At 39.3% G+C, this 27,198-nt stretch overlaps 1 protein-coding gene across 1 annotated transcript in view; it reads right to left on the bottom strand.

Moving 5' to 3' along the window:
- mical3a (microtubule associated monooxygenase, calponin and LIM domain containing 3a) overlaps window positions 1-23,971 on the bottom strand; it is a 46,279-nt gene extending 22,308 nt beyond the window's left edge. Inside the window, exons 1-23 of the mRNA XM_077597535.1 lie at window positions 23,700-23,971; window positions 15,890-16,311; window positions 15,295-15,502; window positions 14,705-14,821; window positions 14,525-14,626; window positions 14,212-14,367; window positions 13,811-13,911; window positions 11,942-12,199; window positions 11,751-11,866; window positions 11,303-11,429; window positions 10,824-10,917; window positions 9,664-9,811; window positions 8,497-8,693; window positions 8,052-8,170; window positions 7,895-7,957; window positions 7,414-7,593; window positions 5,873-5,968; window positions 5,527-5,610; window positions 4,629-4,742; window positions 2,769-2,876; window positions 2,072-2,258; window positions 1,857-1,957; window positions 1,690-1,783 (exon numbers count right to left, since the gene is read on the bottom strand). Coding sequence (XP_077453661.1) covers window positions 1,690-1,783; window positions 1,857-1,957; window positions 2,072-2,258; window positions 2,769-2,876; window positions 4,629-4,742; window positions 5,527-5,610; window positions 5,873-5,968; window positions 7,414-7,593; window positions 7,895-7,957; window positions 8,052-8,170; window positions 8,497-8,693; window positions 9,664-9,811; window positions 10,824-10,917; window positions 11,303-11,429; window positions 11,751-11,866; window positions 11,942-12,199; window positions 13,811-13,911; window positions 14,212-14,367; window positions 14,525-14,626; window positions 14,705-14,821; window positions 15,295-15,502; window positions 15,890-16,168 — 3,049 coding nt within the window. The 5' untranslated portion in view covers window positions 16,169-16,311; window positions 23,700-23,971. The remainder of the gene's footprint in view (window positions 1-1,689; window positions 1,784-1,856; window positions 1,958-2,071; window positions 2,259-2,768; window positions 2,877-4,628; window positions 4,743-5,526; window positions 5,611-5,872; window positions 5,969-7,413; window positions 7,594-7,894; window positions 7,958-8,051; window positions 8,171-8,496; window positions 8,694-9,663; window positions 9,812-10,823; window positions 10,918-11,302; window positions 11,430-11,750; window positions 11,867-11,941; window positions 12,200-13,810; window positions 13,912-14,211; window positions 14,368-14,524; window positions 14,627-14,704; window positions 14,822-15,294; window positions 15,503-15,889; window positions 16,312-23,699) is intronic.
- Between the last annotated feature and the right edge of the window lie 3,227 nt (window positions 23,972-27,198).

The raw sequence follows: 27,198 nt of genomic DNA, 5'->3' as shown, positions 1-27,198 counted from the left end.
CCAATACAGCACAGCACATCACATCATTATTACATGGTGGATGCTTTGCCTTTTCCCCATCCTGAGAAGCAAATCCTAAAACGTCCTTTTTATTACTTGCTAATCACATTAAAATGTAACTTTCAAGAGCCGCTTGTTATCTGTCCACTAAGTGGAAGAGAATTAAAAGTCATTAAAACAGCACGTGGACAGTGAGAATCTTATATGTCCGTTTTGGATTGTGTTAACGAGCGGCTCATCATTCTTAATTTTGGATTACGTTAAGAAGCGAATTATTGTTCTCATTTTTTGTTTGTTTCAATTCAGTTCTTTTTCATATGAAAGAAAATTCAAAGATTCCAAAAATGGATTTTAAAAAATTGCTATCAAAACACCTTGGAGTTTAATTAAAGCGTGTCAGAACCAAATTTGCACATAACTAGTTCAAACTGTCTGTTGAAAGTTAAACCCCAAATGTTAATTTGTCAATGAGTAATCTATTTATGCTAATTTTGCAGTGTTATCCTTAACCAGTAGTTAGTGGGCTATAAGAATTATTCACACACTTGATTTACTTTGTTGGTTTTTAAAAGATGTCACACTGTAAATGTTAATGTCATTATATTAGTTGAACACAGTTTCTATAAACTGCTGAGAGATCAACTTCAAGCCTAATGATAAAGTCTACACTAAACATCTACTAACTACTAAATTTGTAAAGCAAAAAATATCAAAATAATTAAGATTTAGCAAGCACATAGCAATTTGAAAGTGACAATGGGCTGCTGGATATAGTAGAAAAAGCAGAGGAAAGGTCCAATCACAGGCCACAAAATAATGCAGAAAAACACAGCTAGCAGTTTTAGGATGTTCTGAAAGGAGGGATAAAGGTAAAGCTCACAGAAGCACTGATACGGGCACTTGATCAAGGTAAGGTGCACTATTCTAGTAGATTGTAGTTCAAGTGTTAGTCTCATACAAAGGAACATTACTGATCAGGCTCGGAAAGAAACACGTCACATGTGAGCAGTCACAGGCCACGAGTGGGTACATTCACAAAAGAATCTTAATTAAAATACAGGTATGCCATACGAGTGAGGCTTCCCGGCAAAGCGTGAGGATGAACTCATTCATCTTACATACATTTAACATTACCGTTTCGAGAGTTGACTAAGGAGAACCACTTTTTTTTTTTTAATTTCCACCCCGATTTGTAAAAAAAAAAGTTTAAGATGCACCATTGTTTTTCAAAAGCTGCCAAAGCCCCTCTACGCAGACCCCAAAACAAATAACTACATATACTAATATCAACATTGATGCATCTTAAAGGAATAAATCATTTACAGAGACAAATTGCACTATTTACACAAGCAGAGTAAATACAATCAATCCCATGAGAATTCGTGCACGCAAAAATTGTAAAGTCCCACGCATGATAGTTGAAAAGATAAGAAAGGAAAAAAGGAAAATAAAAGGGGACATGTGGGCCATGCTAGAAGAAGCTGAGCAAGGCATTGATGGTGAAACACCAGAGGAGGTAGATGCAGTAGCTACACAAGAAGGGAGAATCAAAGGGGTTGCGCGCCACCTGGTGGCATGTCCAAATAAGCGTGCGGCAGGCAGACTGCAGCGACACGCCACAACTCACAGACGCACGCATGCCCGCGCAGTGGGGGGCCGTGGCCATAGCAAGAGAGGAGAGGCGGGTACCTGAGGGCCGGATATCGGCTGAGGGGCCTGCCATTGCTGTTGCCCTTCCAGGGGCGTCCACCATTGCCGCAGATGTTGTGGGCTCCTGGTTTTCCTGCAAACATTAAATGAAGGTGGATGTTAGCCATAATGTCGAAAGACCTCGTTAATCACAATATTTTAAGTACCGTAGATGTAGTTGGAGCTGGGGAAGGAGAAGGCGCCCGTGTCTTTCTTTGAGCATGGCCAGACAGACGATAACAATAATGTGGCTTGCAGTAAAATTTACCTGCAGATAATTAAAAAAAATACATTTAAGAATGAGATTTCAGGAGGACACGATACAATAAGTACATTAGGTAATATTTGACATTAAATGCAGATTCATTAGATTTAACCTTACCGTCTTCAACATCAAAGGCGTAGGAGGACAGTCGGAGTGTGGTGCCGCAGTAATCACACTTGAAACAGCTGCGATGGAAGAATTTCCCTTCGGCACTTAGTCTCTCCATTACGTAGACTCGCTTCCGACAGAAGAAACAAACATCGCTGCCTCCAATATTCACAGGGAATTCTTTTCTGAAAGAACCCTGTGGAGAGAAACTAACATCAGCCAAAGAACGTAACAGTAATGGCAAATAGAGTTATAGAGGCATTTTAAAAATTTGCCGTAAGCCAGTTAGTTATTGGTTTGACAAAAGATATTGCAGTTTAAAATTAACTGGTTTCCACCACTGGTATAAACATATCTTTGTGTTTTGTTTTGGACATCAGCAGTGTGCAGTTTCTCATTATGAATCCCATTGAGTTCCAAGCAGTATGCACGCAGTTATGACAGGTTAGAATATAATACCAGCCTACGATTAGTTAAAATATGACTTGTAATATCGGGTTTGAGCTCACACAGACAGGCGCTGCAGGAATCTACAGACAAAGTGTAAAATCAACACTCATCAGACAGAACTATCCAAAGGGAGCTCCTAGCACAATACCATCACACAGTGCTCTTATTTGGTCAGTCCACAGTCATTATTTCGACTGAGCATTCCTACACACTATAGATGGGCACGTGCCGTTGATCACCGATATGACAAGCTTACCACATCTCTTTTCTCAGGAAATGGTTTGGGCACTTCCTGCGATTGAAGCTGATTGGCTATCTGCTCAGTCAACGAGCTAACTCCCCCTGTGTACATCCTTACATAGTGCTATGTAAAGTTGTACAGGAAAAAATATGGAAAAGCATAAGAACGTGATGCAGGAAAATAATATGAAAAAGGGGATACAAAAGACGAAGTAAAAAAGAAACAATACAAAGATTAGTGTTTTAGGTATGCTGACAACCATATTGAAATACTAACAATTGCAAGGAAAAGGGATTTTCAAAATAGGATAGGTATCCTTATGCTGTGTCAAGGGCAATGGGTATCCCAATATCCCAGGGCTTTTGCTTGCTTGCTTGAACCCTAACGCTGTACTGTAATGGCAGTACCATGAATGAATGTTCTGTTTTTTGTCGAATCTCAGCCAGAGATTCGAAGAGAAATGGATGTTCCTTTTTTCAGAAATAAATTAAACCTAAATGAGTTACTATACATCACAATATGCTGAGTAGGTTAAACGTAAAAGTAAAACACAGCAAGGATGTGAGACAAACCTCTTGAATGAACACTTGTTATTGTGTGGGTTAACATCAACACAATTAGTTTCTTTTTCCAAGCAAATACCTGTCTCAAGTTGTCAGAAAAGTGCGAAGATTTAGGAGCACTTTGGGCTTGGGCAAGATGCCATTGTTCCATGAAAAACCGTGATGGCTTTTTCTTGGGCTTCAAAAATAAGATAGTTCAAAGGGGGGGAATTGTGACAATCAGCGCAAAATAAAGTGTTAGGAAAAAAAATCTGCATCATTTTTTTTACCCTATTTGAATAAAGGTTATCCTACACCTGAAAACCAAGTTTGCTAGTCACAGCACAGCCATGCAAAGTGTTCACCTTTGGGGGCTTGTCGGTTTTGCCCCTAAACTTTGAGATAAGGCGGTCAGCCCTCTCCTGTATACCAGGTACATGGATAGGGGATGGATCGTTCAGGTGCAAAGGCTTCCAATCCTGCACAGGAAGCTAATTTAACATTCCACGCTGACTCACAAGTGTATATTTCCATGTACTGGCACGAGGGAGCAAGACCGTTTTGGAACCCAGTTTGACTCACCACAAACATGTAAGGAAACACCCTTATTTGGCACCTCTTCAATTTTTCGTTGAACAAAACAGGGATTCAAAGTACGCAAATGTCTATGAGAACAACCATCATTTTTTTAATTGGTCAACTTAAAGAGGAGGCCTTTACCTTGCACCATTCTAATGCCAAAATGGGTCACAAAGTCCAATCTGATACCTAATGAATTCCTATCAACCTCACTGACCAAAGCTAGCCTTACTTTCGACCATATCTACATTGCCTGTCATTGAATAATGATGACGGTTTCATTAAAATCATGCTTTCTTTGCTAAGTCTAAATAGTCTCATTTTGAATCTTTTGGGAAAATGTTTTTGTCACATACCTACTGATTGTATTTTATCCAATACTGACAAAATATCAATCTTGCCACAACAAGTCTGGTATTATACAGAAAAATACTATGAGCAAGTGAGTATCCAAGCAGGCATTTTACCCCGTAATTCACAGGCTTCTCGTAGTATTCAAGCTCCTCTTCATCTGAAGTGACAACCAAATTCTTGAAGGCAAAGATAATTCAACTGAATCATACAATGATCGTACCAAAAGCACGTGTTAGTTCATTAGGCTGCTGTAAAATGTCATACGATCATGACATCACGTCCCCGGGTAAGATAACAGGCATGGTTAAGATGATTGTTATGTCCTTAGGGTAACAGTAGTCTACCAAGGATTGGTGGCAGATATGTACAAACGGTATAAACACAGCAGAATGTGTGTCACCTCTGTATGGAGAGAGAGTGAAGAAGCGGAGGAGGAGGAAGAAAGGAGCAGAATGGTTTTCTTTGGGCAGCTCCGAGAGCCTAAGATGGCTGCTTGTTCGCCAACGCTTCTGGCCTTGAAGGACGAGGAACAGCAAGCAAATTAAGCTTCTACACGTCTAGATAACTAAATTAATGTATTGCTTTTAATACTGCAATTTAACGATGAATGACACCAATTAACAACTGATCAAAAACAAACAACTTCAGTTGATTAATGGCCTTGGATTAGGGCCATTAAATGATTGATTAGTTTCACCACTCCCACAACACACACACACAAAAACACACCAACAGTAGCAGTAATTGTGACTTAATTATAAGCACTAAATCCAACTGGAGAGCTTGGTGGAATTTGTCCAGTTGAAAAGATATATTTGAGGTCGCAAAACCATAATTTCTTTTTGGTGCAACGTTACATGGCTTTAGTTTCCATGAGGAGAAAATACATATTGGTCTTCCACAAACAACCATGTCTTTTTTTTCAATTACTTATAAATATAAAATGCCTGGTAGAGTTAAACATTTGAACAAATTACCATTTTAACCAATAAAACAATGACAACAAAAAATAGCTCGTAACACCTCATTCAAGAGTTAAAATTTGGCCAAAATCGCTCAAGTTCTTACAATAGTGAATCTGGTATTTTTGTTTATGTCTCTGCCATCTGATAGTGGGAATTAAAGGGCAACAAGGTTTTGTATTTTTTTTCTCTAATACCTAAAGCAGTTGTACTTTTTCAATGTTATCTTCCCCTTTGAAAACCATTTAATGTCTGGGACATAGTGAAAGTCGACTTTGGGGGATTTAAAAGAGTTGGAGGGAAGGACATCGACAAGGGCAGTGGTACTAATCATACCTGCTCCCCCCTGTTGGGCAGGGTCTGACACTTGATCTTTTCTTTGTAGCGAATACTCAGCTGCTCCTGCTGCTGTGTGCGTCTCTAAACCATGACAGGACAGGCAAGGAGGAGAGACTCTCACACTCTTGTTTTGACACCACATAGCAAATATCCAATCATTTGGTTTAGTGCTTCTGTCAGTATGGGATACGAGTTTGGCGACATAATTTTATTTAGAAGGGCTCACACGGGCTAGTATGAATCTAATATCATGAATCTATGACACACCATGGGGAAATATGGTTAGTTGATCAGTGCCTGGGGGTTTCTACAGGAGAGGGGGAGGTCCACTTTTTGTTTTTACCTTTCTCCAAGCTGGTACAGGTGCTAGCCGCATTGGCTCGAGTGGTTTAGACGGGGACGGGTGCAAAATACAGTCCAGATTGGGCAGAGAGTCACCCTTTGTGTGTGTAGAAGATGAGGAAGGGTTGTAGGATAAAGAGGCATACAAGCCATCAATGAACAATACATGGTGGCAAGTGAACAAAAGAGCAGCGACAAATAGGCACAAGGAAGTAAGAAATGGAACACACTAAAGGGGGAACATGTCAGCAGAAGGCCATTCTAAAATAATGGCACCTTACTTGCAATATGATTATCATATCAGTATTGACAAAAGCAATGATTTAAAAAAAACTAGTCATTTCAAAACACTAAGGCACAGTTGTTGGTTGGTTGGTTCTTAATCCCTGTTCGCACTGTTTATCTACAACCTTACATGGACTGGTGATTTGTAATAACTATGGAGGATGACTGAGATGTTACAGCATATTAGCACAGGATAAGCAGTCTGTAATTTCCTGTATTTCACAGACATGGCAGCCCCACACTCCACACAGTAGGTGTTAGTAAAGCACATTGAACATTAGATGCTGCCTGCCAGTAAACACAATAACGAAACACCAGATATCGCAGGGCCAAATATATGTCATACTCATAAATTCATATATTTTGCTCGTTCTAGTAATGGCAAGATGTCCGCTGCTAGTCCTTTGTATAAAGCACAAAAGTGTAAAAATAAAACCAGGTGCTAAACGCTTCCCGTTTTGCAACTCGATTTCGATACAATGTAGTCTAATATGGGGCCACAGTCTCACAAGCCAGTCTGAATATCGGCGTGTACAAGATAAATGGCATGTCTGTGTGCTCTTCTGTGATTGGGCTGGATTTCAAATTTGATGCTTGAGGTGGTGCTAACAAGGACAGACAGAATCTGAAAGAACCAAATACAGAATCCCAGACTCCACCTTGCAAGACACCCATGAGTGCCGCTGCACCCCTTCATGACTGCTAACATTCAAACTGAACTATCAAGACTGCTAATTATGTACTGAAGTCACCACCCTTAGTCATTGCAGACTATACAAATCTGCACTAATAAAGAGACGAACACAGAAAGAAAAACAGATCAGTGGTGCAATTACACTAACAAGCATAAACATGCAGTTTTGCGTGGGCCTGCTAATATCAGAGGACCTCTGTTTTTGGCGAATTACAGCAGGTAATTTATGGCAAAAATTTGACTTTTATATCATAGACAGTGTATTCACACAGGATTAAAATCTCAGACATCCTCTGTGATCATTACAAATCACCGTAAGTCCCTAAATTTTCCGCTTCAACAGTGCTGCCCATTATTACCACATTCCCAATACTCTCAAAGCCGTGAATACCAGCAACGTGAAGTTGCTTCCCTGAAACAAGCACAATACTCTGCCTGACTGCATCTCATTGAAAGACATCCTACAACTCTTCCATCCATAAGACTCAAGGTTCTGTCGCACCGGTTCGACAAAATGTTTCACGTAAGAATAAAACAAAGAAACTCAATTCAAGTGTGCCTACCTGTCTTTTAAGTCCTGAACCCTGGGCAGGAGCATTTTCCTCAAACTTGGCAAGAAGCTGGTTTGCCATAACCTTGACTTTATTGTTGTTCCCTGCAACAGCAGAGTCCATCTTCTTCTCTAACAACAGAGCGGGGATATTCGGCTGTTTATCCTCACGACCAGCCCTGGATGCTTCCTCCTGAGAAATAAATATAAATAATAAATATGTGTACTAAATAGTAACATGGTCATTTGTTATTTATACTAAAAAAATGGAATCTCCAAATTTGTCTAGACATTCTTAATCCAATTTCATTGCATTTAATGTGAAGCTTGGAAGTCACAATCTCAAAACTGAGATCAAAGATTTACAAAATTTGCAACTACTAATCATGCGAGCAACAGGATGCATTTTTTTCTCCAAATGGTTTACAGTACTACTTTCAAAAAGATTTTTAGATTATTTTAATTCGAAACAAAAGCACCTAATTGGTACTCACTTCTTCAGACTGGCTGGTTTTTCTCCTTTTTCCCAAACTGTCCAGATCCTTTTCTTTTTTGTCCTGATTATGAAATATCATGTTATTACCTACGGCTGCAATTACATCAGTTTGATGTGCGTGTAACAGACATTTAGGTTTGAAGATCAACACTCACCTTGGGGTTTCGCTTTCTTGAGATTGCTATGCTCTGGCCAAGTTTGCTCAGGAAGGAGATGGGGGATTTAGTACTAGCCATAAGAGCAACCTTCTCCTCTGGACTTAGATTTTGATTATCTGAAAGAGATGGCAATGAGGATGACAATGCTAAAACACATGCCATACCTGTCAACCTCTGCCGATAACTGCCCTTATTAATGATTATGATTCCCCTTACAAACCCCCCAAAAAACGTACAAAAACCGTACGAGTCGTACGGTGTTTGTAAGGGTTTTTGGGGGTTTGTAAGGGGAATCATAATCATTTATAAGGGCAGTTATCGGCAGAGGTTGACAGGTATGACATGCATGCACTCACATAAGATTAGAGGTGATTATGCTCGCCATTGCTGACACATGAATATAACATATCAATGATGTCATATGCTATAAAGTGTTGCTCACCTCCAGGTGGCACTGTGTCCCGAAACATTTCATAGAACTGGCTGAGGTACATGACCATTGAAAGTTTATCAGGCTCAACCACACAAGACATCTCCTTCCCAGTCATGCAAGGTGAGATGCCAAATTCCCGCTCAGCTACGTCAAAACCCAACTGGTTGTTTTTTTCTTGGTCTTGCCCATCTAGAGAATCAAAGTCACTGAAGATGGAGAAAAGGGAAATAATGATAAATATTATCAAGATTCAAACACACAAAACACAATCCAGGAATTAGGATTCATTTAAAACAAGACAGATGGATTATTAAGGGTGTTGTTAGACATCATCCAATTTTAATCATTGTCTGGAAAGTAATAAATCTTCATGTATCAATATCACAAACACATTGACACATGCTCTATGAGATAACAAAATAAATCGGGACTTCCTGGAAGAAATTAAAAAAGGTAAACCATGACTTTAAAGGGGCAGACAATACATACAAGAACCTTTGATTTATTTCGTGATAGTGAAGGAATATATTTTCAAACAATTTATAAAAACAAACAGTGACGGGCGATAATAAAATTTACTTAATGTTTGTATTCAAAAAGACACTGTACAAAGTCTGATGATGGTGACACTATCTATAACCTAGAACATATTATATACACTAAATTTCATCAGTGCAAACTGAACACCATTTAAACCACTCATCAACATTAATACAAATATTCTATTAAAAAACATAAGTGCATTCCATTAAGCGCCGCGGGAACTCTGAAACCTCTTTCAATATGCTTTTACACGTTACGTAGTTCATATAAACATCTCCCACATTCAACCTTAAAAAGCGGCTGAGACAGCACAAAGAGCTTATGTTAACAGCTTTGTTGCCTCAAGAGACCATAATACATTATAGCTCTATAAGAACACACATTCATTTGTAGGTGAACATAAGGCAAAGTCCCTCTTAAGTAGCCTGCCTATAAGTGGAATCTGTCACTTCATTAATAATGACAGAAAAAAAGGTAATGTCCCAACCAGACAATAAACAGCATACATTTCCACAACAGGCCAGTCATTCCAAACACCACTGTAACCTTCCAGCAATTTGAATTGGGTGGCATATGCTGAGCCCAGTTGTCTTTGATTTGCAATCTATGCAAGTGTCAATTTCATATACTCACATAAGATCTGGTCGGTATCGGTGGATGAGTGCACACAGTGCCAGACCGCTCTTCCATGACATGGTGAGGTCTTTAACGCAAACATTTCGGTATCCTTCTGTCTGTCTCTGGCACCAATTGAGAAGTTTGCTGGATCTTGCTATGGATTCTGTAGAGGCGAGGAGAAAAATGTATTGGTTAGCTGATGGTTTAAAAATCTATTTTACATAAACCATTACCATTTTGACGGAAACTTATATTACACAGTATATTGCCTACTGTGATAAAATGGCCTACACTACTTAGTACTCCCTTAAGCATTTTGAACAACTATATGTATATATCTTAGTAGTTAGAATTATTTAGTAGCATGAATTTGTCCCGGTGCATTGATAAAAGTCCTTAAGAGGAAAAACCACCACAAAAACACACAACAAATCTTTTTGAAAAGTCTAAACTCAACCTTATAAAACAGCTTTCGATTGAATAGAATGATGATATGAGCCAGCTTCTCTTGTTAAATACATATTTAATGGTCTTTGTCCAATTCTATAAAGTCTTATAGAATATTTAAAGCCATTACGGCTTCCAAGGGCGTCATCACAGTGAGCTCAAATAATTTTGGACATATAAATGGATTTCCTGCTGGACAATGATCTTCAAGCCTCGGTCAGGCTGTGTCGAGTCACAAAGGGCAACTATCCGTGACTTTATCAGCCATGTTAGTACCAATATAAACTGGTCCATCAGGAAATGTAATTAACCGTTAAGGGTCAATTGTTCATTGTCAAGGATGATACAGGATGCAAATGAAAGGTTAGGAGAGGAGGCGGAACTCAAGTGCAGTTAAAATTGAATTGACTAGAATCGCTCACTGACTAAGTTAGTAATTTCATATTTCATCCATCAAAACGTTACTTTAATTTTAAGCATAAGGTAGAAAAACACACTTGTTAAAATTATTAATACCTGAAGAAAAGCAACACCATGCATTCAGAACTGATTTTACCTTGCAACTGCTTGTCAAGCAGGCAGTTGTCTACAGTGGAAATAGTCCCGCATTATTCAATCGGAGCAACAGCAAAAAATATAATTACTGATGAATTATGAAAATAGAAAATAAAATTGGTAAAAATAAATTTAAAAAAACTATTTGCAGAAGATAAAGAGTGAATACAAACCATTCCTGATCAACTTAGGTGTTGATGAGTTGATCACATTCTCAATTTCAATGTGCATCTCTGTTGACTCTCCTGTGTTTAGAAGGTGCCGTACCTGCGAATGAACCAAGTCTCCATTACTTATAGTTTTTCTCAATGTATGCATTATTTTATTGTATGATAATTTTAAGATCTATTTTGTTTCCAAGTTACATCATGTTATCTGATTTATATTAGGAGTTGTATTTATTGTCCAGCACTTTGTTGGCGCTGCAGTTTTTCTTACATACAAAACTGGCTAAATCATTGAGTATATGATATGAAGAGAATATATAACAAATATATAACAAATATGCCTATCTGACAGAGTTACAAGTATTAATTCATGGCAGCATTCAGAATAATGCTCTTGTATTTTGCAAAGGTTAACCTAATTTTATAGCCTTTTTTTATTGTAGACAGCAAAAATATGTTTTTTTTTTATTTCCCGACGAACTCACCTGGCTAGGTCTGAGGAAATTAAGGCTAATATTGGGGTAGCGTGTCGTGGGATCTACGCTGTAGTGACTGAAGTTCTTGCTGACATTTTCTGGCGTGGTCTGAGGCAGTAGGCGATAAATACTCTCCCTAGGCAAAGAGCAGATATTTCAAAAGAATTAGTTAAATGTATTACTAATCCAATGAATGGATTAGTTCAAGATCTAACGATAGAATTAAGACTGCGAAACCGTATTAACAAGAGTCCACACAGCTACTATAAAGAATCAAATTCTGTTTAGATATTGTCATTTTATTAAGAAAGAGAAAGGCGGTAAATGATGGATTGAATCATACACATTCATGTGTCCGGGGAAATCACTGAGTTTAAGGTTAGTGTTTGAAGAAGAATGATGTAAGTGTTGGCCTACGAGTTTAACACAAAACAGCTTCATGTTTCCACACGCTCACCTCTCAGACAGTACTTCTAATGGCTGTTTTCCCTGAGCCCAGCTCTTCACCATCCATCCCGAGTCCATGGCTGCCAAGAAACCTCGAGCAATTCCAGTACCCATGGGCCAAAAGGGCTGGAGACAGCAGCTCATTTAAATGTGATGACCCAACATGGGCATAATAAGCACAATTGTTAAAACCACTCTCACCTCCAAAAGACTATCTCCCACCAACGCCACCAACAGTTTATGGCCGTTACGCTGACGGACCATGGCAGCGTTCTCGGACGCGTACATGCAGGTGAAGTCAAACATGGCAACATCAGGCTGGCCGTAGTGGTTAATGGCAAAATCCAGAGTGGGCAGCTGATGGTTGGTGGAGAAATCTGCTGCCTCGCGGGCATAAGACAAGAGGGCAACCTGATCCACGTTTGCTCTGGAAAGAAGCATCTCTGTATCTGCATAGTCCTACAATACAAAAAAATAAAACATTCTCTTTACCATATTTGTTTGTCCAGGTAATTTGCCTGAACAAATTAACAAATATTTGAAATTTAAATATTTATGAAAGAATTATTAAATGTAATCATAGTAAAAATCATGTAACCATAGACAATGATTCAATGCTTTCATTACAATGGATTTTGATTGTAATGCAACTTTTACTGCCAACCAAATATCAAATGTGAACTACAGAAAGTAGGATAAAGTGATCAATATGTTGAGATTCTTTTGGATGAATTTATAAGTGGACAGATCAGTTAAAGTGTCATAAACAAACAGTTGGGGAAAAATTGGTGTCAACTACGGGGGTAAATAATTTACAAGTAAAACAGTTTGAAACTACACATAAATAGGGCAATGTGCTTGTGTAAGGTTATGCTTCCTCTGCAAGTCTTTCAAACATGTAGCATCAAATCAATGCATGCTTTACGAGTGACCGTTTTTTATTGCAGGGTGTAAGAGCTACATTCTTCTTGCTTCAAGCTCGCTGGGCATCTATTGCCAGACTGTTGTTAGTAGAAGGTGAGAGCAGAGGAGGTTGTCAACTAATGCGTCATGATGGAATTATGTGGCCTTACTGTTCCCCTGCCAAAAAATTCTGTCTTCCTTGATCTCTCCCTTTCCAAAATGTACGGGAGAGTCATTGTTTTGACTTTGATACAAAGAGGTACACTTCCTCAGCTTTAAGGGTTTGTACATTTTATCTAGCATTAGCGTACTTAAAAACATTTGAAGTGAAAACTTAAAATGTTATTTTAAGACACCTTCAAGGAGGCTAATGACCAAAACAGCACATATTCATGATGACACACCTTGAATAGTGTTTGTACAGTGCATATACATGCTTTCCTGTGGAAGTGAGCAAGGGAAAGGAAAGAATTGAATTGTATTGGACTTTATTCCAACCAGAACAAATAGTGAGGGAAGCCTTGTACCCACACAAAGAAGCAATATAAATTTAATTTCAATGATCTGTCATTATTAATAAATGTTTTAGGATTAAAATAACTATTTATAATAATAATAAGGCCGCCCAATGGGCGAGTGTTTAACCTGTTAGCCTCACAGTTCTGAGATCGAGGGTTCAATCACAGGTTCGGACGTTCCTATGCGGGATTTGCATGGTCTTGTGTGGATTTTCTGTAGGCAATCCGGTGTCCTCCCACATCCCAAAAACATGCATGGTAGGCTGGTTGAACACTCTATATTGCCTCTAGGTATGAGTCTGTGCGTGAATGGTTGTCTGTCTCCTTATACCCTGCGATTGGCTGGCCACCAATTTAGGATTTCACCTCCATGGTGCCCATAGTTGGCTGGAATAAGCACCAGCACCCCCACGTACGGAAAATGAATGGATGAATAATAATAAAACCTTGTTTGCAAAAGGCCTGAGTTGCCAATTGGGTACTGACAATATTTGACTTTGTTACCATAAAGAGGCATACAAGGCATGCAAGAGAAAGAACTAATGAAATGAAACATGCTACTGTCTAACAGTTACAGTAACACAATTTTTATACTATTTGACAACTTAACATCACACAAACACACACGATCAGCACTTTGATCACTCACATGCAGAATGACTCCTTTCTCCAGCAGGCTTTGTTTTTTGGCAGTCATCACAAAGTAGTGTGTGTCATCTTTGTAGTAGACAATGTTTTCCAGGTCAATACCTAAAATGGCCCACCAAGAGACGGCGCATTAATGCTAAATACAAAACATTTCCCAGTTGCAGCAGAGAGGTCTTTGGCATTGGGCAGAGGACAAGCGAGGCAATTATGTGATGCACAGCACATAAGCAGAGCACCAGAAACATTGCCAAGTCAGCAAAAACGACCTAAAAACAAAACTGCTGTCAAAGTGTTCTAATTGGGACTAACAAATGGGGTAGGCTGTTCAGAAGAATACGTGGGAGATAAGAGTTTTGACAACAGCGTTAGACTTAGTAATGGGACACTTGCAGCTGACCACACCTGTCGCTTCTCTGAGGTCTTGAAAAAACTTCTGATTGAAGATGAAGGCTACTCCGCTGATTTCTTCCACCTTAGCTTCGGCTGACGTGTGCCTGTTAATGAAGTTTGCTGTGATGGCAATTGCAAGCTTGCCACGGAACTCCTTTCGTCGAAAACCTAGTTAAATGACACAGAGGCACTCCTAAGACAGGGCTATTTTTATTTGTGCTATATTTCTTCTTTCATGTCTTAAGTGCGCAACAATAGTGTTGCCATTCATGGTTTTTCTTTATTTACTTTGGAAACATGAAAGGAAATTGAGAAAGGGACTCACCTGGCAGGGTGTTTCTCCTACCATCTGCTCCAATGATCACATCAAACTCCAACTCGTTGACAGGGTGTGTCCTAGGGTGGACCTCAGCCCTCCAGCCTATTTCTGTGAAGAATTGTATGCATGTGTGTAATCCCATAAAAATGCACCATGAGAATAAACAACATCAATTAATCAACGTACTTTCACTCTCCTGATCCTCGGGAGGTTCAATGAGGGACTTGAACTCAACGTTGACATGGATTTCAATGCCCAAAAGCAGAGCCACTTTGAGAAGCATGAGCTGAAGTTGACGAATACCTAAAAATTAAAGGCAGTTGCATTATCACGCCTCCAAATAATGTGATAACACTCTTATTTTTCCCGATTTCATTTTCTGAACCGCTTTATCCTCACTAGGGTCAGCTGACTCTGGGCCAGAGGCGGGGGACACCCTGAATTGGTGGCCACACAATCGCCGGGTACAATGAGACAAACAACCATTCACGCTCACACTCATGTATAGGCAATTTAGTGTCCAATCAGCCTACCAAGCATGTCTTTGGAATGTGGGAGGACACCGGAGTACCCGGAGAAAACCCACGCAGGCCCAGAGAGAACATGCAAACTCCACACAGGTGGACAGACCTGGATTTGAACCCAGGTCCCCCACTGTGTGGCCGACACGCTAACCACTCATCCGCCGAACTGCCCGTGATAATTCAATCATGAAAAGTAAATGAATCAAATAGTTCAAACAAGAGTGGACTGTCAGTGTGCTCGCAACAACTTACTGATATGATCAATTGAACCAGCGCAGAACTTTCCATAGAATTTCTTGGCCCCAAGGCCCCTGAGGTCCTGTATAGTGAAGGGCCAAAGGTGGAGCACATTGTTCCTGGAGAAGGCATCCCTCTTCTCCAACAGCACCACTTTGGCACCCAGAAAGGCCAGCTCAATGGCTGTTCGCAATCCACATGGTCCAGCGCCAATGATCAGACACTGGTGTTAAAGCAAAACATTTTACTGAACCACCTCATGTCAGATATATTAAATCAACAGCATGTATATCTACAGGGTGATTGAAAAGTAACTCCCTATTTTAAAATACAGAGAACTTATTCACATGTTCAGATATTTTTCCTATTTTTTGTGTTTGTTCCACAATGTATGGGATTTATGCCTGTTATTCTTAAGATTGAAGGTTTTATTTAAAATGTGACTTCCTTTAATCATCATTTAATTATCAATAAATGTATTCATGCCAAATTCTAAACGTTCATTTTTGGGGGGGGGGGGGGGGGGGGGGGGGGGGGGGAAACTGGACTAGATCCTGATGTTGAGAAATAATGCCAAGGTTTGAACACAGTGGTGAAACGGGAGAAGTACCTTTGAAGTGGTGCAGGCACGACCCTTCTTATACTCTTTCTGATTGGCCTTCTTGTCTAACTTGGCCCAAAGAGCTTTGGCCTTCCAATAGTTGAGTTTAGATTTGAGTCTGTGGTAAAAGACCCTATACTCTGTTGGCTTGACATCAAGGTGGTCACACAGCTCCTGGAAGGCCTTAAGCGTGCCCTTACATGTGGTTGCCTGGACAAATTTATCAAACAGGATATGGGACTGGTTGACCCGTTCTCCTCCAGTGGCACCGACTCCTCCATCCCCCATTGTCCAGAATCACACAAGGCTGATAGGGCCCCGTAACCCCTACACAGGGGTCTCTGGGTCCATTCACAGCCCTGTATGACGTTTTTTGGTTTCTCTCTACGGCGGAAGGTTCTAACTCCCAGCCCCAGGCGATTTCATTTTGTCTGGAAAAAGAAAGAGAAATAAACTCAATCAAACTTCTTATGTGTAGTACAGCATTGAATCGAAATCTCATGTCATATTCGGAGAAAGGCTGGGAAATAAGACTTGCTAAACTTTCCAGTAGTTAGATAAATAATAGTAAATCCAACACAAACAGGAACATAGCATCATATTACTGATGTCTTTGGAAAAACAACATCAGTGTCATACTAACATACTGTCTCATTTGGTTACTTTGTGAGCTCTTACAAGACGGGTGGGAAAACACTGTGGAAAAAGGTAGTGGTTCATTTACATGAATTGAGAGTTGAAGAACATAAAAGATGCTGTTGCAAGCTTGCAAACATATCATCTTACACTCTTTCGGGAAGACCCATAATGGACAGAGGTCACTGGGGAATCTTGCTGTGTTTCCATAATGTAAGATCTCAACCAACTGTCACAAAAAAAATCTGAAATTCCAACCAACGTGCAATAATTAAATCTAAACATACAGTGGTACCTCGTCATACAACCCCTCGTCATACAATATTCTCGTCTTACGACGGAAATTTCGATCGAATAATTCGCCCGTCATGCAATCAAAATTTCGTGATGCGACCAAGCCAGGTGGCCATGGCACTGTCTTTTTTGCATATCTTTCGTGTATAACAGTATCTACGAGCACTGAACGATTAATTCAGACGAGTTTCTTCTACGCATCGACCAGGAAACGCACAACGCGCATGCACGGGCAAAAAGAGGGCTTTCTGGGTAATGAAGTATACTCGTGGACACAACGCCGATAGGCAATGGCACTTTCTCAGAATGAAACTTCATTACCCACAATCAATACGTGGGTAAGCTCAGCTGTTGCATTTCCTGTTATTTTTATTATCTAATACGAGGAGTATTATATTACTTCTCGTTCGCTGCTCCTAAGAACATCAGCGGCACTGGCTCGCAATTCCCTCTTTGTAATATTTCTGGTCGCAACTCTCTCTCATAGGCGCCGTTCAAAGCGGCTGCGACCAGAGCCATTACAACGAGGGAGTTGCGAGCCGGTCTTTATGAGCAGCGGAGCGATCGCTAAAATGTACTACAAGACTATTTCTCGTTGGCAAGTGGTCGTGGGTTATCCTATTGTGAGGACATTTGTGTGAATCATTTTCGGAATATTTTGAAGGGAATACGTAGTACAACAGCAAACAGCCCATCGATAGCGAACGTGAGGGTGGAGGCGTGGCAAACCGCCAACCCGGAAAACGAAGGTAACAAAAGATTACAACAAAATTTGAATTCAGTTTTGTGTAAAGTTACATTAAACGTATGTTTGAGTGTCTGTATATATTAATCCAAGTTAATTTAAATTTGTTTGTTCCGTTTACGAGTGCGTTGTCGTGGAAAAAAAACGAACCCCCTCCCCCAAACGTCTCCGTCTCCCGTCGGCGAAATCTGCCCAATTATAGTTAGATTAAACACATTTTATCACTATTAAACCACTAGTTATGTGTTACTTTGTTAATAGATGGCGAATTAGAAGAAATAAAACATTTTTTCCAATCCAATATCCTGTTTTTGGTGTTTTTTCAGAGGGTTGGAACAAATTAATTTGTTTTCCATTCATTTCAATGGGAAACGTCCGCTCGAGTTACGAGAATCTCGTCATACAGTCTCAGTCTCGGAACGGATTACGATCGTATGTCGAGGTACCACTGTATTCAAATATGTAGGGAGGAGAAAACTGAAATAGTTCAGAGGTAATGAAAATTACATCATGATTTAGTCTAAAATTCAACCCATATGATTTAGGCCATGCAATTCAGTAGACCAGTTACAAACTTTAACACATGAATGTAGACTGACAAGAAAAATAATTTAACAACACATGAAGACAACGGTTAAAATACCTGCTTTATAGAAGGACCACAACCTAGTTGTAAATGTTTGGGGTGGCACATTAAAACTCAAACTGTACTAATGACTGTTTACCCAACACCACAGTTTCAAGATAGCTGGGCTTAGTGTGCATTGACGGGTATCCTTAAATGGCATTGTGTCCTGCACGGTTGGTGCTCTCGTGGCACACCCTGAGGAGGAAGCATTCTAACTGCTCTCCTTCACCTTTCATCAGGATAGAAATGCAATTGGAGGAAAAAAAAACGTTCACTCCAAACCCTGCTTACTTTCAGAAAAAGGCACATTGTAGCATAAAACAAAGAACCCCAAATTTGCTCAAGGCTACACCCAGACAGACGACTCCCAGTTGTTAGTTCAGGTAATAGGCACACAGCCTGGATGTGGTTATTTATACAGTTAATTACCTGTAACAGGTCCTGCATTGGTAAGAATATCTTAACATTTAAAAAGTACAAAAACATGTCAAAATTTAAGAATGGTTTGAACTTTGAGGGTTGCCGTTTCTGTTGAAAAATATTTGCCAAAAAGATAATCATGAGCAGCAGGAGTCACGTGACCATGGCCCATCAATTAGTTGCACAGTTTAGCAATTTCTTTTCCAGATTATAATTGCAATATGAAACATTCAGTTTGTTTCATCACTGGTCACAATAGTCTACAAGAGTCATTTCATCCAGAAAATTGCTATATTCAGCCTTCATTCAAATGTGAAACGCAGGCATGGCAACTATGTGGCCAAAAATGACTGAACCACAAGAGGAATGGAGCAACTATGCTGGAACACTGATGCACAGCGCTGCTACTATGAATAGCGCACGCAAGCCCTGCTCCCTACAGCGTTCATGGATGTAGCTTGCACTGTTGGTCATTTGCATTAGCTCCCCGCAAAGACGGCTAGAGCCCTGTGTTGTAGATCTGGTTACCCGGACACTCCAACCTTCCAACTGAACTTCCACGTGTAATGTGAGAGTAGATAGAATGCACACCAAACGCAGTCCTGCCTTTGGATGAAAAATAAACTGATGGAAAAACCAATGGGGGAAAGAGGCACAGAACTTGTGGCGTGACTTGCAGTATGTCAAAACTGTGTTATTTAAAAAAAAAATCCAAGCAATGAGAAGCAAGCACAGCGACCTTACTAATGTTGTCAAATTGGTATTTGGGCATCAGCATGTCTTTGCCTCGTTCTGTGAAGCCACCACCCTATCATCATTAGGTTATTTTAGATTAAAGCGTAGTCTAGATTTTGATCTGCAAATTAGTTGCCACTGAAGCAAAAGCACCTATGATAGTTGCAGTCATGTAGTGCACTTAATCATTAACCAAAAAGATTTGACAAAATCAGAAGCACTCAACTTATCCAAAATTGTAGTATTAGCATCCTTTTATCTCAGATCTGTTTTACTCAAAGCAACATTACAAACAATATGTAACCTGTTAAACCAAACACAAGAACTGATTTAAATCCAACTACTGACAGTTGGATTTAGTGCCTGAATTGGACATGTTTCACAATTTAGGCAATCAGGTTGCTTCATTGAAGAGCACTGAGGAGAAATAAATAAATTCCTGATGGTTTGATGCATACCATAATCCCGTCATATCACCAATTGCTATCCCTAATCTGCTGCGTGGGCGATGCAAGCTGCTCAAATGACAAGTAACATCCTTTTGAGGACTGGCAAATATGAAAGGATTATATTGAACTCGGGCAATAAAAAAAATGTACATTAAGAACGAGTACTATATAGTCATTTAAAAAGATAATTTGACCGGCATAACAATGAACGTGACCTTTTTGACACCTCCCATGATGATTATTCGTAAAACAAATGATTCCACCACAATTTATCTCCTACTAACTCTATACAGAGTTTTTTAAGTGAATTATCCTGAATGTGAAATTGCAATTTAACTTGTTTTTTTTTAATTGAACTGAGGGTGTTCCACAGTGTGATTGCATCCAGCAGCCCTGTCTTTCTGGGAAGCTTAATCATGCAAGCTTTTAGATAAAACCTAGATTGTGTCATTTCACCGCTGAATACAGTGGTGCCTCGTCATACGACCGCTCGTCATACAAAATGCTCGTCTTACGGGGGAAATTTCGATCGAATAATTCGCCCGTGATGCGACCAAGCCAGGTGGCCATGGCATTTTTTTTGCATCTCTTTCGTGTATAAAATCTTTCTACGAGCATTTGGCGGACTTTGCATTTCCATACCCGTTTCCCCCCCCACTTTGGTCTACATTTACATACCAGGTAAACAACAATGGATCGGCTGAGTTTTGCAAAGAAAAGATCTGGAATATATGTACACTCGGTAATCAGACACGGGGAAGCGGCAAGGTCCAAACAACTCTTGATGCGTCGGGGTGGGGCCAACCCGTTACAAAGGTAAAAAAGATTAAAACTAAATTAGAATTCAGTTTTGTGTGAAGGTACATTAAACGTTGAGTGTCTGTATATATTAATCCAAGTTAATTTAAATTTGTTTGTTCGTTTACGAGTGCCGTGGATAGTCAGCCCCGAACAGCCCCCCCCTCCACCTCCGCGTGTGTCGTCCCCTTCCCCTCCGCGAAATGCGTCTAATTTTACTTCTATTAAACACATTTTATTACTATTAAACCACTCGTTATTTATTACTTTGTCAATACACGGCGAATTAGAAGAAATAAAACATGTTTTACACGAGTGCGGCGTTGCCGTGGATAAAGATCGAGCAGCAGGACCCAAATATTGAACGTTGCACAAAGTTTGCAAATCAATTGAATGATGCCATACAGTGCTACCACATCATTTATGATGAAAAAAAGAAAACTGCAATCGTCATTAGATAGCTGCTTTTGGCCAGTTTCTAGTAAATTTCTCTCTCTCTAATGTATGTATACAGTACTGTATGTATTCTCTCCATGTTATCATGTAATTATTTTTTTTTTCAGTACAAACCAATGCGTGTTACTTATACAAGCCTTAAACATACAAATACACTTATATAAACCTTCAATATACTTATATAGGCCTTAAACATAAATTATAATACAAAATATAGCACTGAGCAACTTACAAACAAATTCAACTTATGAACAATCGCTCGGAACCTAACTCGTTCGTAAGTAGGGGAGCGTCTGTACATTCATTCACATTCACACCTACTTTCATGCACTTTTCTTTGAAAGTAAAATTCTGATTCACGCAACAAAAGCAGATTGTGAATGACAAAACTCACAAAATAATGAAATAACTGCTTCAGTTATTGAATTATTGTCTTAAGAAAGAATGGTGCTGAAGGATGGAGGTTTGGTAGCCAGCTACACAAAGAGTAAACCACAGCAAAAAAAAAGAACTCAGGTTTTGACCTATCGGGAGTTGCCTTTAGAGGACTTCCTGTCTTCGTCCTGGCATCGAGCTGCTGCCAATAGTGATGGGAACTGACTGGAACTTCCTCTAAACCACAAAAAGGTGGTAATGACTCAGTTTTACCCTTACAGCCTGAGTCTGCATGAGTACATTGTAGCTCAAGCAATAGATGTCTAACCACAACAACTTGGCAAAACCTGATCGCCATGGCTTCACAACTCACAGGTAGTAGAAGAAAAGAACCAACAAGGTCAGTGTTTTTTGTTATATCCGCATGATTTTCATACCTTGTGTTTGTATCAACACACAATGTTGTGGTTTACTACATCCAAATGTGCCTGGAATATTTTGTACTACAACCCAGAATCAATCATTAGAACCATTGCTCCATTGTTTGGGTTGATTTGATTGACAAACTGGAAATCTTATATCATAAACTAGTTACGTCTGGACCCATCATGAATCTCAATCTAGTGTAGCGGTGAGTGATACTGAAAAAAGATATCACGATTAATCTAAAGATAAACCCACACCACAATCTCGATCTCATCACAATATTTTTTAGATTGTTTTTTTTTAACTAATTCGCACATTACTGACTATTTTCCTCATATAAAACCCTAAAAGAAAAAGTACACATTAGGCCAAATAATCAGGTTTTAATTTATTAATGCAATTAATTCATGTAAACTCAAACACAAAAGGCAATGGACTTATGTAACATAAAAACTGATTTAATTTCCACACCCACTTGTCAGGGTCGCTGGGAGCTGGAGCCTATTCCTGCTCACTTTGAGCGAAAGGCAAACTATACCCTAGACTGGTCGTCGGTCAGTCAAATGGCAAACAGAGACGGACAACCATTCACAATCATGCAGCCACTGAGTGGGTTTGATCCTACATTGCCTACACCGAAATCAGGCAAAATAACCACTTCATCTTCGGGTGACTAACATAAAAACTACGCTGGTTATTTTTAAAAAGGTCAAATAAACATATTAGCTTAAGTAACTGATTCCCTTTAAAGTAAAACAATTGAAAAAAATTCTGCTCCTTTTGCTTCAAGTTTTTTCTCTCCCGAGGAGAAACAAATAACAAATCAATCAGATTTTTAGCCAGGAAGAGCAATTCGTCAACATGCTCTGTCTTGAGAGTAGCCATTTGGTGCGTAATTAAAATTATGTTGCCATTTGTTCTGAGGGATCCTTTGTTGCTGGAATACACCGATACTTTCAGGCTAGTTGGCTGATAATTTCCCTCCATTCTCCACCATCAGGAGGATCCCATCGATCTTCATACCAAATGAACAGGCAGATAATTGCAACACGCATTTGAAGTGTCCAAGATCAATTTACCATTTAACAACCAGCTGCCACGGCACCTTTACATCAGACAAGGCAGCCGTCTCCACACATTAGTAGTTGCTGTCAGCAAAGAGCCAGCTATGCCTTGCCAGCAATACATTCATGGACCCTACCTAGTAAGACGATTTCATGATCGTCAACCGAGCGATCGTAACGATAAAATATCACACACTACTAATATAGTGTATAATGAATGAATGATTCTACGTTTTGATTAACACAGAACATTCATTTGGTAATTCAACTACTAAAACAGTGCCTATTGATCTTTATAATGTTGGTATGGGGCAAGCGAATTATCATGAATCGAAAACATTACGATGTAGTCCAGCTGACACAAAAGCATAATAGCAACATGTACGTAAAAGACATTGTCAAAGCAGCAGTGACTCATGCGTCTAGCCATGACATGGACCAAATCATAATTGGGCAATTATAATCCATTCACGGAGGAACATGTGTCACTGGAACAAATCTTGCGTGAAGAACGCCGCAGCAGGCGCGCCACCCGATGCGATCCACGCGATAAAGAAGCCCCCAATCTGAGTCTGTCCCGTCTACGAACGACCAAGATAATCGTGACAAAACAATATTTAAATGCTGTCAACTTTGCTAAGGGCCCTTGTCATTGTGTTGTCCTTTGGTCTTATGAAATAAGGAGTGCGTGACGTCGGCCAACGAGGTGCAGTCCAGGTTCCGAGGGAACCTTGAAGAATGTTGTCAACGTGCGTGTTGTCAAGCGATATGGAGAACAACCGATCACGCTTACCTTCGACACTTGTGTATTTATAATCCAATTTTGCGTCGCGTTAAAGAGGCCATGTTTTGTTAGTTATTCCAGATGCCCACGCATAAAGCCATCGAGTGAATGGACGTGTTATAGAAGACGAAAATATGCAGCCAAATAGGCGCAAAGGATCCAGCGCCACTTGGAACTGACAGAGGCGGGTCGGTCCAAACCATTACGGCAACAAGGAGGGGTGACGGATTAAAGATACCCAAACCAAGACGTCAACACACTTTTGATGCAACACTCGATTTCATTGTGATGACAATTTGACGTTGAACATTCAAATGAAAAGAATACTTACATTGCTTCCTTGTATTTTCAAAAGGTGCAAACCGAAAGCTCTTACGCCAACAGAGCAAACCAACGCGTTCTCATCAGGGTCTACTCTGATTGGTCTATTGAAAAGTGACGTAAGACTGCTTGGTGCTGGGTTGTTAAATTAAAGAGATACAGCCCCAGAAAAGGCTGGCGCTTAATAAAAAAAATAAAAAAAATAAAACATTGTTGTAATACAGTGTATTACACTGGAAAACACAGTGATGATATATGTAGATTATTCTTATGTTTATTTAATGTATTATTTATTGTCTAGGACTGATATTTCAAATTTCCAAGAAGGCAAATGAGAACTCAATAAAATGATTAAATGCCATATTTAATCATTTAGTAGGGCCTGAAATTCAGAACAGAAGAAGGAATGAGTTCTTTTTGCTCATATTTTTATTTTATTTTCTAACACACCAACTAGATTTATTAAGTTTGAGGCATTTTTTCTTAGGATTCAACAGTTCATCTTATTATTGCATAATTATTCAAATCTATTTCTCCCATCTTTTTGTTTTGTATGATCTGCAAGGACTCTTGAAAACTTTCCCGTTATATAATCTCAAGCAGTGGTCCAAAAACAATGGGGTGGTTTACAAAGAGTGGTGGTGGTTGAGTCACTGAAGTTGCCAAAGAGTAAAAAAAAATTAAAAAAAATAAACACTTGCGATAACAACCAGGCAAAATTACAAGTTTCACACAAGGGCTTTTAAAAATAAAAATGCACAACATCAAAAAGCATGACATGAGTCAGCTTCCCAGACATGATTCAAGTTGTCCAGCTATAACATCATTTTGCTTATTTGTCACTTCAGCACTCTAGAAATCCATGCAGTAAACTCAGATGACATTTAAAGCTATAAAGATGATCTTCATAAGCAAGCTGGCTGCTTCTGAGGAAAAGGTCAATGGCACATTGTCCTGCACAATGTAGCCTCAGGGCCGTCATCCACAAATATCCACTCTCAAGCAAAACATGTACATATACTGCTAGTTCAATTCTAATCATTTTGGTCCAGGAAATAGAAGGAAAATGTACAATAGGTAAGCAGACATTAACAATAAATACGCTCACAGTTGGTAGCATTGTTCACATTTGATATTTGAGAAGTTCATAGCCAGGAAAAATTCAAAAGGCTTCAGATTAATTTTTCCACAACCCCAAGGACATTCTGTCTAAGAGGTCTTCATCTCATTTTGAAGCTCTATTTAGATGTGCTAATTAAACAAATCCCAGGGGGATTCTGGGTGTGTGAAAGGCAAGCAAGAAAGGAGAGGGACTTTAAAGCTGTAGTAAGAATATTTGTTAGTGTTGCGTGGGATCTGTTCCAATTGGCAGTCCTCACTTATCGCAAGTTCAACAATATTACTAATAAGTATAAGAATTAATAATAATTCCCCATCATTGGTGGTGTTCGTGTGTTGTTTGAAATCTTTACTTTTTGAAATTTTAGTTCTTTAAATATACACATTCACCGACGGCAACTTTAGAGTTTGGACTGCCTTTATTGCAACATCAACTGATGGCCTCCAGCTTTCCCAATGCAATGCAAGTAATCTAAAATTGATGGATATATAAAGATCATTAATAATAATAATAACTATGAACAATATACTATAGCTTTATACAGTTCAAATCGACAGTGATTTCATCTACAAAAACCAGCCTACTGATACAAAGATACAAAAATGATATTTTTCTGTTAAGATTAAATGTCTGCTGTCAAGGAGCGTCATGTATTGAACTCATCATTGACAACAAAAGTAACTTGCTTAACCCAGTCATAAGTTTTATGTCAAATTGTGCTGCTATTAGCACATGATGAAAATTCAATAACTAATACAATGGAGATGATTTGGATTTGACAACATGACCTTTCCAAAACACGTGGTTGTGCATTGTCTTTGTTGTCAAGTTACAAGGTGTGGTTCAGAGACAATCTCTGCAACTAGCAAAACCTACTTGACAAGGAAGTGTGTGAGGCAAGATTCAAAGTCAAAACCCCAAGGCTGAGGCCAAGGTGCAAGCCACACGACACCCCCATCCCTGAAAACATTTGCTTGAGGTCAACAAAAACCAAACATAACAATAAAGTTAGTGCTCAAGGTACAGACCAGAATTGAATTGGGACCTAACCCTAACCTCTAACGTAATCTGGTCGCCATGTCAATGATCTACACAAGGATGAAAAATGGTCAATTATTGTTGTTGTTTTTTTAATAGGAAAGGAAAAAATATATATTCAGTGCTGTTAGTGTTAACATTAACACAGCATCTTGAAATGAACCCAAATTAAATTACACTAAACACAACCAGTTTTCCAATTGACTATGCTTCTGATTGTGTGTCATCAGCCATTGCCTGAGTATATATGTGGAAGTTAAATGATGCAGAGACAACAGCTTGTCTTGTCTAGGTGAGGCTGACTGAACACATAACAAAGGACTCAACATGATGTCACTCCTGAAATCTGTCTGGTCATGTTACCGAATACACACAAAAATGACATCGTCTTTAGCATTGAAAAATTATTATGAATGAATGAGATTATTTACTTACTGTTATAAATCCTGCCCCCCTCTTTAAAAAAATATTCCTGCTTGGATTTGATCCGCTTTCTATTTTCCTCTTTCCTTTTGATCTCTCCCTCCTTTTTCCTGGCTCTTCTCACCACCGTGAGATGCTGCTTGGACCAGTGGTGGTTGTCATGGTTACCAAACGAAGGGCGTGAGGGGGTGATCAACACGTGATGCAAAACAGCAGAGAGAAGCGAGGAGGGGAGGTGGTGATGTCACCCACCCTCCGCTTCGCGCATGGGAGGGATTCTCCTTGGCCAGCATGAAAGATCACACACACAATAGGAGTTTTTGTTTGTTTGTTTGTTTGTTTGTTTGTTTGTTTGTTTGTTTGTTTGTTTGTTTGTTTGTTTGTTTTTGTAAGGGTGGGGTTGCTTTTGAAGACGAGAAGTCAGCAATAATTCCATTTAACAGAAAGGTTTCCTGGCATCCTGAATAAAGTTGATCCAATCAGATTTTTTTCAAGATATGTTTCACAGAGGTCAAATTGATAACTTGATTTTAAGACAATTATAAGTAATGCAGACAACAACAAAATCTGATTTTTTTTTAATTCAAGCCAGCACTGCCAGCACCA

The sequence above is a fragment of the Stigmatopora argus genome, chromosome 3, assembly GCF_051989625.1.
Source record: "Stigmatopora argus isolate UIUO_Sarg chromosome 3, RoL_Sarg_1.0, whole genome shotgun sequence".
Taxonomy (NCBI): domain Eukaryota; kingdom Metazoa; phylum Chordata; class Actinopteri; order Syngnathiformes; family Syngnathidae; genus Stigmatopora; species Stigmatopora argus.
This window is presented reverse-complemented; position numbering and strand designations above follow the sequence as displayed.